The sequence below is a fragment of the Festucalex cinctus genome, chromosome 12 (genome assembly GCF_051991245.1).
Source record: "Festucalex cinctus isolate MCC-2025b chromosome 12, RoL_Fcin_1.0, whole genome shotgun sequence".
Lineage (NCBI taxonomy): Eukaryota > Metazoa > Chordata > Actinopteri > Syngnathiformes > Syngnathidae > Festucalex > Festucalex cinctus.
Genome location: NC_135422.1, coordinates 4125255 through 4140930, shown reverse-complemented (window position 1 = coordinate 4140930; position 15676 = coordinate 4125255). Strand labels below are relative to the sequence as shown.

At 37.7% G+C, this 15676-nt stretch overlaps 1 protein-coding gene across 6 annotated transcripts in view; it reads right to left on the bottom strand.

The window, feature by feature from the left end:
• Positions 1-836: 836 nt before the first annotated feature.
• Positions 837-15676, bottom strand: part of ccdc9b (coiled-coil domain containing 9B) — a 27074-nt gene continuing 12234 nt past the window's right edge. For 5 of the 6 annotated variants that reach the window (XM_077538895.1, XM_077538894.1, XM_077538897.1 and 2 more), the window contains 8 exons: positions 12063-12229; positions 10336-10388; positions 10208-10258; positions 7953-8160; positions 5690-5723; positions 5062-5602; positions 3687-3769; positions 837-3327 (listed from right to left, as the gene is read on the bottom strand). In XM_077538895.1, coding sequence (XP_077395021.1) covers positions 3301-3327; positions 3687-3769; positions 5062-5602; positions 5690-5723; positions 7953-8160; positions 10208-10258; positions 10336-10388; positions 12063-12229 — 1164 coding nt within the window. In that variant the 3' untranslated portion in view covers positions 837-3300. The remainder of the gene's footprint in view (positions 3328-3686; positions 3770-5061; positions 5603-5689; positions 5724-7952; positions 8161-10207; positions 10259-10335; positions 10389-12062; positions 12230-15676) is intronic. The other variant, XM_077538893.1, reaches the window with a different exon arrangement.

Genomic DNA, 15676 nt, shown 5'->3' with positions numbered 1-15676 from the left:
ATTTCATTGACATGGTTATTCAGTGCCATACCCATGAATGCAAATAAGCCGTCATCTGACTCGATTACTCCTCATTGACCTCGACCGTTTTCCTCAAGCAGGCTTCTCAGTGCTGTGGATTGCAGCGAACATAATCCTACACTGCACTTGAGTCCTCAAACAGCCTACAGGACTTATTTCCATTATATTAACACCCCCACTGCAGTGCATTGCGTCATACCCTGGAAACGATTGTCTACCTTTGCACCAACGTGCGCTCCGATACTATGCATGCAAATCTGTTTTGTTGTTTCAAAAGAACACTTGACATTGACAGAGTGGTGTGCGTATGCTTTGCAGCAAGCCAACGTGGAGTGTCCCCAGAGACAGAAGGCTGCCATGGTGACCGCCACAGGAGGAGATAATTAAAATAGTAGCACATAAGGGAGGTCCCACCTGTAAGGCAAAGAGGGAGCAGTTTCCAATTCACTACCTCTGCAGAGAGCTCATCAGAAATTAATCAAATCCAACATGAAAGGGGACTCAGAGGGCCAAAGTCGATAGGCATGAAGAGTCCATCACATTTTCTGCTGCTCTACTCCACTGTTTTTTTGTTTGTTACCTCAGCCAAATGTGAAAAAGTGAGTTTTTATTTATTTGTAGGTTTATGCAAAATCCACACATCTGAAAAGCTACCCATATTTAGGTACAGTTAGATACTATAATTCAGTTCCACTTGGAGCAGTGACCATGATCCCGAAGGTCATATTTTTCTTAAATATTACAGTCATTCAGCAGATTCATTTGTCATCATTAGAGTCCATCTTTTTTTTTTTAAATGTCCCCTTGCAAAGAGTTAATTTATATCACACACGTGTGCACACATTCAAATAACATGAGCAAACATGAAGGACACAGCTGCGGAGCCACAACCATCTTTTTAATATGCCCTTTGAGGCGTTTCGATGACATCTAAATACAAAATCATGTGGGACAAATTGCTAAAAATAAATATTCTAAATTTCTAAACTCCCAAAGACGATAAAAAAAAACAAGGTCATCGACACTCTTCTATGAAATTAGAGCAAGACCTAAAAGTTTTTTTTTTTTGTTTTTTGTTTTTGTTTTTTGTTTTTTTAATGGCTGCAAAAGCCTTAAACACATTTTCTGCTTGAAATCTGATGATTTTTTGACTTTTTATGTAACCACAGTTGAAGCTGTAAGAACCCTGCAGTGTGTCAGTTAACAATTGTACTTGTGGTTACATAACCTTTTTTTTTTTTTTTTTTTTTTTTTTAAACTATACTACAGCATTCTACCAAAATCACATTTGGACTAAAGATAAGGCTATGCATCATGATTTTGACTCACAGTTAAATGGAAGCACATACAAAAAAAAAAAAAAAAAAAAAAACACTTCCATGAAGAAACGTGAAGAGAAAGTTTGGGTCGATGAATGCACGATGTCAATTATATTTGACAAAACCAAAATACAAGGCACACAACAACATTCTCAGGATGCTTGTCATATAGGACTTTTTTTTTTTTCCACAAAGGACAAAGAAAACAGCGTGAAAGGGCAGCTGCGGTTGAATGTCTGTGTTTTAACTACTGACAAACACTCATGGACATGCTTGATTTATTTTCAACATTTCAAGTGATTCGCTCCCAGATGTGCCTCAATGCAGTTGTCCAGCTGTTGATTTGTGCAACTGTCTATCCACACACTGTCTGTTTAAATGGCATCAAAACAAACCCTAAGTGCAAAAAAATCTCCATAGTTTTGAAGGCATGACCAGTTATATTTCATATCCCTGTTGTCAAATCTACAAATGTGCAAAGTTCCATTTCTTATCAAGTGCATACAAATGTTACATGTTGCCAGAAAGTGACCATAGATTTTGACCCAATTATATTATTGATTATACATCAACATGTACTGTAAAATCCAGTGAATAACACTTGTCAAAAAAAATCACAAACCAAGGGGATGGTATACAAAAAAATAAAATAAAATAAAAAATCATGATGTTTACCAGGACCTATGGGTTGTAAAATAAATAAATAAAATAATAATAAAATAAATAAAAAATAGTTGTCAGTGATTTATAGTGCATTTCATGCACAATTTAACTCAATATTCACACTCACGCAATATAATATTCATATTCACACTTTATACACTGTAATAAGAAAAACAATTCACAATGTTTACTAGGACCTATAGGTTGTAAAAAATAAAATAAAAAAATATCACTGATTTATAGCACATCTCATCCAAAATGTAACTCAATATTCAAACTCACACAATATTCATATTCACATTTTACATACTCTATTTAAAAGCAATTACAAAATTAAAAAAATGTTTAAAAAAAAAAAAATTCTAAAATGACTAAAACACCAGATTTACGAAAACATGATTTTAAAAATACTTTGAAAAACCTTAATTCTAGATATGGGAAAATAGGATAGTTTTTCATCTGTATTTAAAATTATTTACACTTTTTTGGTATGTTTTCAATCTTTATTTATATTAGCCACAGATAATAGAGTAAACCAACAAATCGGGGGACTGTATTATACTCAAGTACAAAGTGAAAAAAAAAAAATCGTTTTAACAGTTATTTTGGAAGATGGGTTTGTTATTCACCGGATTTTACGGTATTTTCCATTAGAAATGTTGGAAAATTTCAATGCGTCAAGCTGAGCGTTACAAGTTGAAGTCAGGTAAACACACATAATGGCATGCATACGCCCTGTGCAAATGTACATGCATGAGACAATCTTTTTTGAAGATGTACTTGCAAAATGCCCTCGGTTGATATTGTCCATATCAAAAGCATACGGATAAAATGTCAGTAGTTTAGTTTAGAAATCAACTCTTATTGCTTTAAAAAATAAAATCTATGGTTTATAATGAATGTCTATGAATGTCTATGGTGCGTTATACGGTATAAGGCCTTCGACTGATGTTGGAAGCAGCTGCCAACGCAGTAGCTTCTCACACTGTTTTGGGTGAAAAACTGCAGATCCCCCCCCCCCGTCATTATTGAAATTGGCCCAAGGGCAGAATTAGGCACTACACAAGTCGACTAAGTCACAAGTTTCTTTTCAAGGCCAATCTCGATTATGTTACACGAATGCAGACTGCATACAACAACACATGTAAACAATCGTTGGTATTGCACACGAACACACGGGAAATGATGTGTCACCACGCATGCGTTTGTACTCATAAAGTGCTCGGATGCGGCAACGCTCGGAGCCACGCCTTCACTGGGCGTCCATACTGGAGTCCTTTTCCGTATCCGCCAAACGTTAAACAATCTTCCCGTGCTCTCTTGCCTGCAAGCAAAGAGCAGAAACTGCGATTGCCTTCCCATTCATCACAAAAAGTCATCTGTACGTCTCACTGTGCGCAATTTAAGAAGGAAGTCTATTCCAGTAGGGGGACGAGATGAAGCGCCTTGCGTGAGACTATCGCTGCTGCACTTCGACAGGCCCCAGGGGCGGGGAGGGGGGGGGGTTTGGTGAATGTACTTAAATTGAAATTGGATATCACACAGCTGCCGTTCACACACGCTGGCCGTCTCTCTCTTCAATCTGTTTAACATCATCGTCCATTCGCACTTGCCATCAGTCAATTTGCACACCTATCGATCCCCCCCCCCCCCCCCGGCCCTCTGCTCCTGCCGCGCACTGACCTTGTCGCTGCAGCTAAAGTGCTCCGGGTGTGACTCCCCTGATTCCAGGCTCAAGACGCATACACGAGAGTCGATAGCTTCTTCTGTGAAATAAAAACAAGAGTCAAGTAACTTGGTGGAAACTTCATGAGTTCAACCTGGATAATCTGGTGTGCGCTGTTGGACTCTAACGACATCTTTTAACATCTTGGACGCTGGACTGGAGAGAGGAACCATGAACTCATTCACTTTCAGCCATTTTCACAGAAGCAACCCCCTTCGCTCCCGGCTGTTTCTCTGGATTTTGACTGATTTTGCAAGGACCACGGAATATTGGGTTCAATTGCTATAAAAACATGGAACCTACCAAAAGAAAGATTAGAGTTTCTTCTTTCACCAGGAAAAAAAAATGTATTTGTATCTGTTTCAGTTTTGCAGCAATTAACATGATAATATAGCTAGGTTTCATCATTATTCACAAACCTGTTGAAAACACTAGGAAAAAGAGCTTGTTGCAACATGGCCCTGGCTGATCTCTTATACTCTGCTGCCACCTGCTGGCCGTTTTTTGTAATACCTACCATTGCTTTAAGCAACCTCTTCAGATCACAAGCTGCATCAAAGCCTTAAACGTATAAATACAATTTTGGGAGTGAAGGACAAAGTATTTAATTGTTTTGGGGGTTTGAACACTTAACACTAGCTAGCTGCTAGCACCCAGTTATGCCATTGGCTCGTGTACGTCGAGGGATCGATGGAGGATAAAGTAAGTTATTTTGAACTAAAAATGAAAACTGCCTCCCACATTTCAAAAAATATGCATGGTAGGTTAATTGAACGCTCTGAATGGTCCCTCGGTTGTCAATTCAAAAAAAGTTAGTCAACTGATTACCTTACTTTTTTGAGTTCTGCCAACTTATTCGTCTTAACAGTGTGAACTTGAAAGAATCAGTAGTGCACATTGAATGGGTCCTTCATTTACTAAGAACAAAATTTAGGTAGCTTTTAATGAAATTTCCTTTTCAAAAAATTCCTTCATTTAGTTCAGTCATACTAAGTTGTAACTGTTCATTAAATCTGGCCCCCTCTTAAATAGATACATATTGAATAAATCTTTTAATATCATGCACAACAATAATATATATTTTTTTTAATCTTTGTAAAGACATACAAATTAGCTCCTATTTCTTTGTGAAGGTGTACAAAATGACGTGTCAGGTCAAACGTGATCCCTATTTGTGGAACCAAACCAATCTTACCGTATACGTTTTATATTTTCCCAAGATTCAACTTATTGTGATGTAATTGGTCAGCAGATACTGTTAATCATTGTTGCATGTCAATAGCTTTTAGTGGTGTACCTAATGTTGTGTCTAGTGAGTGTTGAGTAGCCCACCTGCGTTTGTGTTACTCTTGGTGAGCTCCACAGGCTGGGCGGAGCTTTCCGGTAGAGAATCGCAGACCTTATCGGCAGGGGGGCAGCAGGGCACCGCGGGGGCACCGATGTCTTTTTTAGTACATTCACTTTCTGGATTCTGCTCCTGCCGATGACTCGCTTCACCCTCGGCACTTCCCGGATGCTGCTGGAGCACTTTATGGCGTATCTTTTTCTGCGAGGAAGCTTTTAAGAAGCCTGACGGACTTGATTCGGAGTTGTCGGAATCCCGGGAGCCCGCCATCTGCTTCGCGTGAGCCCCCTGGACGAGCTCCCGCGAGAATCGCACTTTCTTCTCTGAAGCTCGAGGGGATGAGGCGTCCGCTTTGTCCTGCTTTGAGGTGTTTGAACCTTTCGATCCCTTCGCTTCCTCACGCTGATTTAAAATATCTGGACTGGGCGACAGCTTTGTTTTGGGGTCCTGATCTCTCTGCTCTTCGGCGTCAGCATCTGTGAGTGCATCAAGTTCCTCCAGGAATTCCTCCAGTGGTGTATCTGAAGTCTAAAAACGAGACATTAAAAGTCAGATGTTTTACGTTTCTTTAGTGATATTTCTCTGAGCTCAAATGACCAAAATAGTTGACCTCACCTGCAGGTTATCGCCACTTTCTTTATCTTGCCATCTAAAAAAAAAAGGGCCACCATTAAAGTATTAATGAGAAGAATTCATGTTTTTATTGTGGTATGCATTTTGTAGCTCCATTGGCAGCTGGCATCAGTCCAGCCATAATTCAGAAGCACTTTTTAGACTATCACTTTGTTGTTTTTGTTTTTTTTTGTTTTTTTTGGCTCCCTACCATGGAGGACCAAAACTACCATAATTCAACTAAATAATTTCAAATAAATAAATACATGACTAAAAATAAAAATAAAAACGGATGTAAAAAATATAATTCTAAAATTATATCCAAAAAAATAAATATAAATGGAACTAAAAAGAACAAAAAAAATCTTTACATAAATAAATACATTTGCATTTAATTTTTGATTTATATATTTTTTATATCCGTTTTTATTTTCACTTTTAGTCATTTATAGACATTTATTTATTTATATATTTATTTAGTCATTTATTTATTTTTCTGGCAGTTTTGGTCCATACTGCCAAGTCGAAATGTTATTCAAATGAGGGGGCGGTCCTAAGCGCGTCTTGGGTTGGACTCCGCCGTTGCAAACTGCCTGTCATTGGTCGAGTGAGCGGGTCGGTGACAAGGAAGTCTTGCGGCTCGCAGTGGAGAGCTCCAGCAACGGACGACTATCTTGTCCGCTGTCACCTCAAGTCGCAGGTTGAGGCATATATATATATTATATTTTATATATATTATATATATATACATTTTTTTATATCTGTTTTTATTTTCACTTTTTATTTATTTAATCATTTATTCATTTTGAATTTTGGCAGTTTTGGTCCTCCATACCCTACAGCCTCACAAGTAGACAGTACATCACTTACAAAATATTTATTATTATATTTAATATTTTTATTTAGTGTTTATTTTATATGATTATATTGTATATTTTTTTTCCATGGGACAACACTGAAGAAATGACACTTTTACTACATTAAATTGTTATAGCGTGCATAAAAGTGTAAATTTACGGTCTCCTCAAAATAACTCATAGCCATGAGTGTGGAACTTTTCAAATTATGTCCAAACAGCCATTTCTCCTCCCCATGTGGCTAATGCAGTGCTTTGCAATTATTTTGTTAAGCCCCCCTAGGAAGAAGAAAACATTATCCGCACCCCCTCAACAACTCTCCGCTGCGACTGTAAATAGTATCGTTTGTCTATAAAATTATTCTAAGTACACCTCTGTATAGCATTTTATCCTTAGTAAAATTAAAGAACCAGTTACAACAATGGGATCCAAACTATGGCCCAGGAGTCGTTTGTGGCCCACTGTCCATTTTCTAATGAGAGCTTAAAAAAAAAAAAAAAAGTTTAGACAACACCTGACAACTACTACTAACTGATTGAAATATTTTTTCTAGATCTGTAAAAAATATTTACCACAAAAATAGAAACAATATTTCTCTTTATAATGCCTGATAAATTAAGACATGTCAGTTTTATTTCATATTGCCACTAGCTGTCGACTGAAAATGACATCACAGTTGCTCAGGGCTCAGGGAACGACCAATCACGGCTTACCTGTTTTCTGAGTTTGGTCATGTGACATTCGCAGACTGAGCCATGATTTGTCGTTACCTGAGCCGCCTTGAGCAACTGTGTGATGTCATTTTCAGTCAACAAAATGTGGCAAAATGGCCGCCCCCAAGATGGATAAAAACAGGTGGATTTGGCTACTTAATTCATATTCCATAAACACAATATTAACCAGAATGCCATGTTGAGACTAATGGGGGTGCATAGAACATATTAATGGGGGGGGGGGGGGGGGGGGGGGGGGGGATCTTTAAAAATGACGGTTATTTATTATCATTATTATTATTATTATTATTATTATTATTATTATTATTATTATTATTATTATTTACAATTCGATTCCCAAGTACTACACTATGAAAATAAATAATACAATAGCTTAAAAAAAAAAAAAAAAAAAGGAAATATGAATTTCCAGATTTGTGGCTTTCTTTTTGATAACAGTGAGATGTGAATGAAGCCTTCTGGGATATTTAATCAGCTGCCACTACTGTTCAACAATCACCACATCCTTGGGAATTTATGTTTGAGCGCACAGTGAGGAAAAAAACAACAACATGTCCTCCCGTGTGGTGGGAGACATTCCGTATCCCAATGGTTGAATTAACTTATTCATCCGAGTGTTGTTTGTTTTGTGTGCAAGCTGGTTATAAAACAAGATGTCACAGTTGTCACACTGACCTTCTGGCCCTTCCAGTCAGGCGATCTTTGCCTTTTGCATTGCTGCTCATTACTTGAACGTTTTTAGCTGACTTGTCTTTGCCTCGCTTCTCATGACCTACGACAAATTCAAAGTCACTGTCAGCGGAAGCCGATTTTTGGCCTTCGAGATATATTCCATCCATCCATCCATCTTCAGTATTTCCTCGGAGTTGCAGATGAGCTGCAGCTAACAATGTATAGACATTAGACAAATAACCATTCACAGTATATGCACACATTAAACTAGTATTCAAAGCTGCCACACCATATCTAAATTGGATCTTCATGGCATGGGACCGTTCAATTAACCCGTTTGCTCCCAAAGACGTATTTATACGTTTTTATGTTTTTTGTTTTGTTTTGTTTTTTATGCTAGAGCATACAGAAGGTTTGATGCAGCCTCTAAACTGAAGACCTTGAAGCCATGGTAGTTATTACAAAAACGACCAGCGGGTGGCAGCAGAGTATAAGAGATCCACCAGGGCCATGTTGCAAAAAGCTCTTTTCCTCACTGTTTAAAAAAAAAAAAATTTAATTACCACTGATTGTCACATCCACCGAAGTGGGGTGAAATTTCTTCTCCGCATTTAACCCATCCCCTGGGGGAGCAGTGAGCAGCAGCGGGGGCCGCGCTCGGGAAACAATCAAAACAAGTTTTGTTAATCCTTCCCTCCTTCCTCTCTTTAGTTTTTCCTCTGGTCTCTTGAGATCTCCTTACTTTGTTGGAATTTAGAGGTGTCTGATGTTGGCGTAAGACTTTGATTTCGTAACCACGTGGATGGCACGAAGTGTTTAGTTGGTGCTGGATTTTACTTTGATTTATCTTTCTTTTCTGTGACCTTTCCTCTGGTCTCCTGACCTTCGAAACTTCACAACTCTGGCGAGACTCTGAAGTATCCGGTTAAGGTGAAGGGTAATGGGATTTTTACTAGGTTTTTGGTGAATTAATGAGTATAAATGTACACGTATTTACACGCACGTGCACATGCACGCACACACATACACATAAAATACATGTAAAAAAAGATAAGATGTTGAATCAGTAAGACTGCAGAATGAACAATTCTGAGCTCTCTCTTTAAAAAAAAAAAAAAAAAAAAAAAAAAAATGTAAATTCTTATTTAGACATTAATCAATGGTAAATGGCTGCTCTCTCTATAACAGGGGTGTCAAACATAAGGCCCGGGGGCCGGATCAGGCCCGCAATGGGGTTTAATCCGGCCCGCGAGATGGTTTTGTAAAGTTAAAAAAAAAAAAAAAAAAAAAAAAAGACTGTCGGCCCAATTAATCAGCCGGCTACAATCAAAGCTTATAAATTCATAATTACACAAGTAAGGCTCAGTTGAGCAATGCATCTTGTACATGGAATTGCTCTGAATGTCGTTATTTTAAACACAATTTAAAGTTAGTTTGTTTAAAAAATAAAAACATGAATCAAACACAAACATGCTGAATAAGACACATTCAACTACACATATGACAAGGATTAACGTCCTTATAACTTCATTAACGGCACCCGGCACACAATCAGAGAACAATATACAGGTTTATGCAAAAAAAATTTAGGACAATATTTGTACAGATGCGCCCCACAATTTACGGCTGGCCCACAAATAGCGAAAATCTGCATGTAATTGACGGCAATGTTTTACAAATTATTTTACAATTTTACCGATCCGGCCCAATTACGAATATATTTTCCTCCATGTGGCCCCTGAGCTAATATGAGTTTGACACCCCTGCTCTATAACAACCCTTAAGCAGCTTTTGCTGGTAGTTCAAGAACAAGTTATAATGCATAATTCAATTCTACATGCTTCGACTAAATTGAGTACTTATTTATAAAGGCGCCACCTCCTGCCGGGTACTACATTTATAAAAATCTCTAGAACCTCCAGAGCCCACTATTCAATATTTTAGTATGTTAAATACTTTATGGAGCTCATATGAATGAACAGATTTTAAATTGTTTGCCATAATTTGCCCCCCGAGTGCTTTTATTCTGTCAAGCAGATATCACGACAGTTTATTATGTTTAATTAATACCAAATGTATCTAATTATTCCCATGGTATATCAGAGAACCACAGTGCAGTATTCAAATAATTCCTCGTTTGAGTAGTTTGAGTCTACAAGTTGATTACTCAAATACGTTTTGTTTGCTTTTCAACAAGTAGTGTATGTTTTTACTTAAAAATAATACGTTGTTAAATGCAGCTTTACTTTGACAGTTACCTCGGGTGTCAGCACCAGACCTATGCTGTCCTCTTCTGGTGCTTCGTCCTCCTGGAAACATAAAAAAGAAGGATGAAAGTAAAACAATAGTCACAGAATATAATCAGGCCAGGTAGAGACAATCTCACCTCTACTTGGCGCTACCCAATCTCTGTCGTCAGGATGCGATTTGTCTAAAAACCTACAGGCAAAAGTTCAGTTTAGTTTATCAGTTTAAAAGGGTCAAGAGATTATTTTTAGCTCAGTGAATACAAATTCTCTTTCTCCATTTAAGCAATTCGTCTTACTTAACTCACTGAGCATTTAATCTATTCAACCTAGCAGATAACTGTTGCGTATTTATGTAACAAGAATGTAAGGAATGAAAGTGCATCATGGTGAAGTTATGCTTTGTCAGCTCACAGCTCACCACATCAACAATTGGTGAATCGGACACAAATGTTTTCTGTTCTTCCTGGTGGTCCTCGTTTAAGCCTCACCAAATAAGGCAAGGCATTCCATGCCTCATCCCTAAGCTTAAAATAGCCGCTCCTCCCTTGTCTCTTTACATTTTGATGCTTCCCTAAACAGTGCATTCATTCACCCTGCTATGAGTACCAAGTGACTTGTTTGAAATCAATTGTTGTCTTGTACACCCTCTGCGCTAGTAAAAAGCAGCACATGCGAGTTTAAAAACACACGTTCCACACGCTGCTAATTGGCTCATTTTAAAATCAACAAGACCTGGCGTATCAATTAAAACACATTACTGTCGCTAACACAGACAAACTTATCAGCCCATCAGTTATAAATTCTCAGCATGATGACAGGTTTTGGACTCGTTCAATTTCTACCACTTTGAACAGAAATGAAGAATTTAAACCAAATTCACCTTTTCATACATCAAAAATGTATTCAAGTTTAACATTCAAACACTAATACATTTTTTTTTTAGGTAAAATGGTAAACTGAACAATTAATATATATATAACAAGCAAGCAGCAGGAGTGGCTAGCAAGAACTCGCTAAAGCAGGTAACAAGAGCGGCTAACAAGAACTAGCTAGTGTGGCTAACAAGAGCGGCTAGCGGGAGAAGCTAGCAAAAGCTAGTGAGAGCGTGTTGTGGTGGTGGGTTGTTGGACCCCATTGTATAAGCTATGAGCTTCTGAGGGAGTCCATTTTTCACAGTAAATAATTGTATACTAGGTTTTGTCTGTAGTCGAATGTACTGTGGAAATAAACAAACAAACAAACAAACAAACAAACAAGAGCAACGTACAGAGAGACAAGCGGCAGGAGGGACTCAGCAACAACCACCTGCAGGCTACATGGAAAACCACCAGAGGCTAACTATGTTTGTTAAGTTCTTCCCCTTTGGGTAAGATAACATGTCGCATCATGATCTATATAATTAGCGATTACTAGACCTATGAGTACAAAAAATGTACGGTGATGTGATACACATTTTTGTGCATATTGTTTAAATTAATGGTGGATTTTTAAAATTAATTATTAGTTAGATGGTGCTCAATAATACACACTGTCCCTTTAAGCTTGAGTTCCAACAGGTTCCAACCCAGTGACAAGCCCATTGAATACCTAAATGTATATTACATGAGAGAGATATGCAAGAACATCATTCAGCCATCCATTTTTCAGAACCGCTTGCTAATCACAAGGGTCGCGGGGGGTGCTGGAGCCTATTCCACATGGCGTCGGGCAGTAGGCGGGGTACACCCTGAACTGGTTGCCAGCCAATCGCAGAGAACATTATTTAATTGTTTAAAAAAAAAAAAAATGAAGCGACATGAACTAAATGAAATTTGTGGCTCTGAGGTCATGTACAACAACAGCAACAAAACGTAAGAAATCTTACATGTTCTCTGTTTTGTCCATGTCCCATGCCCGCCTCCACTGTCCCTTGGCGTTCTTGTGACGCGCCACCCTCTCCTTGTCGATCTTCTCGCGCTCCTTTTTCCACTGCAGGTACTCCTCCTGCTCCTCCTTGGATGTGGGGATGTTCAGGTCTGTGATTTCCAGCTCCTTTGACACAGACAAAAACAGCTCAGGAGCCTTTGCGATTATAAAAAGAAAACCTCTGGTGGATTGGACTGAAATATTCTGGGAAATATTGCATCTGACGTCGTGCTCAGCGTTTGATCTGCCGTCGTCGTCATCATCATTATTCAAGACCTATGTATAGTTTAGGATTCTATAAGCTATTTCGATGACATTAGGACACTAAAACAAATACAAACAGAATATGTTTTGGAAAATCCTTTTCAACCTACAATATATTCATTTAAATGCACTCAAAACTTTTTGAATTTGATGACACGTTCCAAAAGAGCTGGGACAGGGGCAACAAAAGATGAGGAATTTTGCAACTTGCTGTCGACTGAAAATGACGTCACAAGGGCTCAGGTAACCAATCACAGCTCACCTGTTTTCTAGGTTTGGTTATGTGCCATTCACAAGCTGAGCTGTGATTGGTTACCTGAGCCCTTGTGATGTCACTTTCAGTGGACAGCAAGTTGCAAAATGTTTTTTTAAAGGTACTATTTGTACATGAAAAATAATGAAAATATCAAATTTATTACAGGCAAAATATTAATGTTTGACTGCCAAAAATGGCTAAATAAGTAAAGTATCTCTTTAAGGTGAGTGCACAATGCATTGTTTTTATTCTTATAACAACAATTGATTATTCTTGTTTAATAATAGAAAATAAAAATATTGCTTTAAACATTTCACAAAGAAAATGGATCATGTGTGACCTAAAAAATTACTTCACAGCATCGTGCTGACTTAATAGTAATGGAGCATCAGCTAAAGAGCAGCCTAAACACTTGTGCCATTCATTTTTTTATTATAATACATTCAAAGTATTACTCACGCTAATATGCACTAAAGAGTGCAGTAGAGCGGAAGAAAACAATCTCATAAACAAGGAGTGCATCTCATCTCTAAGCGGAACATTAATCGCCTGTGCGACAGCAACGGCATTGTGGGGTGGTGTTCAAAATGAGATTTTATTATTATTATTATTATTATTCAGAAAATTGATGGATAATAATAACAATAATACTAATAATATTTATTATTATTATTATTATTATTATTATTATTATTATTAAGTCAAGCCAAATTATTATTATTATTATTATTATTATTGTATAGCGGTAGTAGTAGTAGTAGGGATGGGCGAGTACCGATACCAAGTATCGATATCGGGCCAATACCAGCCTTTTTTCAAGTACTCGAATACTCGTGACGCAGACGAGTACAAGCGAGCGATGGCAGAGGGGGAAGACGTTAAGTGAGTCCTCCTTGCCTGTAAGTGGCGCTAGCTTGCAGCAGTTTTTCACCGAAACTTCACCGGTTTGGAAATACTTCAAAATTGTGAATCTTAAACTAAAAGAGCATTTTTGTGTTTTATTTTGAGCGTTAAGACTATTGAAGAGTGACTGTGCTGTTTTTTTGGTCAAAATTAAAGGAAATATATTTGTTTAAAAATAACGTAGTGATTTTTTTTTATTTGTCAAAATGTACTACTGGTATCGGCAGTTGGTATCGGTATCGGTGAGTACTGAGGGTCTGAGTATCGGTATCGGTATCAATCTGAAAAAAAGTGGTATTGCACATCCCTAATCATTATTATTATTATTGTTATGTGCATCTATCTTTCCATATTAATGGTGCAAAATTGTCCCCTCCATGGATGCCAGTTTATTCCCTTTTGGGTTGTACAAAACACCCCAAAAAAGCTGTTTGTTTGTCTATCAAGGTCACTGTGAATCCACACGACGGAATACGCGGAGATAATAGACCAGGAAAAGCACAGTGTACAGTAAATGCAATTATGTCCCCTCCCTACATTGTGCTCTTAACCTGTTTATTGATTACAACGATGGGAGCAGCGTGATACTAAAAGGAGATGTGATAGAGGCTTTTTAACACATCAATGCGGACGGAGGCTGTGCGCTCTTGTTACAAAAGCCCTGCAGTGAACCGGGACTGCTGAGGGAAATCGTGTAAACGTTAACTCTGAGGAGAAAGTGTTTGTTTTTAATTTATATAAAGTAGGTAGAAAAGACAATTGTTGCCGTTTGGAGAACTTTGAAAACGATGTGATTCTGGGAGAGAAAGAAAATCAATGTTCCTCTTGCACGTTCATTCTTACTGCAACAATAAAAACAATATGAGAGGGAGAAAACAGCTGAGTGAGGGTGATGTTTTCCCACTCATGTTTGTACCAATCACAGCCAAGTAAACATGTTGCCTTCCTGGAACACCAACCTAGCATCTGTTTTTCCAGCTCCTCTCCTCCTCCTCCTCCTCTTGCTGCTCTGGACCCCAAAGGACTCTGGGTACCACAAGGGAAGTTGCTCCTTGCGTGTTCCAACAGGCCTGCTGCTGTCAAGTCAGGCCACCCTGCTACATATTACTTGTCAATGGACTGCCTTCATGAACGTGAGAGGCCGCTGACAAGTCTCGAACTCCAATCAGAGGGCTAACATAACATATTACATTAAAAAAATTAAAAAAAAATTAAAAACTCCTTTTAGGTTTTATTTGAGAATCAACCAGCAGTGTTATTAACAAATACACTTTTATTATAATTAATGTATGCATCTGCATGGGAATTTTGAGATCCACTTGTTTAAAGTACTCACAACAGTATAACATTTTCTCCCTATGATATTTATTGTTAACAACTTTGTTGCTGCTATGTGAAAAACACTTATTCCCTTTTTTTTTTTTTTTTTTTTAAACACGTTTTTTGGGATGTCTACATTCAGTTTCATCCCAAAAACGTAAAAATAACAATGGGGGAAATGAATGGGCATAAGTGAAAAACACTTAACCTGTATGTCCATTTTTTCTTTCTCTCTCTTTTTTTTTTTTTTTTTAAACATTTTTGGGATGTCTGCATCATAAGTGTTTTTCCACATAGCAAAGTGAATGTCTGCATTCAGTTTCATCCCTAAAATGTAAAAATAAATAAAATAAACAAATTAAAATGGGGGGAAAAATGGTGTTTTCCACAGCGACAACTTACTCTTTTTTTTTTTGGGTGGGATTTTTGTGGCAAATTTTACAAGAATAAAAATTATAATATTTGATGAGAATAAAATCACAATATAGCAAAGATCAATGTAAAATTAGGTTGTTGGATTAATAATAAGCAAACCAAATGAAATATGACTACTACATTCACAAGAACACAAAAAGCTGGGATATTAGCCAATAATTTCAGGGTGAACCTAAAATGCACTTTCACATTTACGGCTCATCTTAATCTGATATTGCACAGTTTCAGTATACACTTAAACACGATGCTAAACAGCAAAATTCAGCAAGGTGTTTGATCCATGACATGCCTATCTGTGACTCTTCCAGTCTCTCTGCATCACTGTTGCAACCTGCTGATAACATTCTGACAATCTCAGTTCAGCGATCACCTACTTGCCTCTGAGAACATCCTGC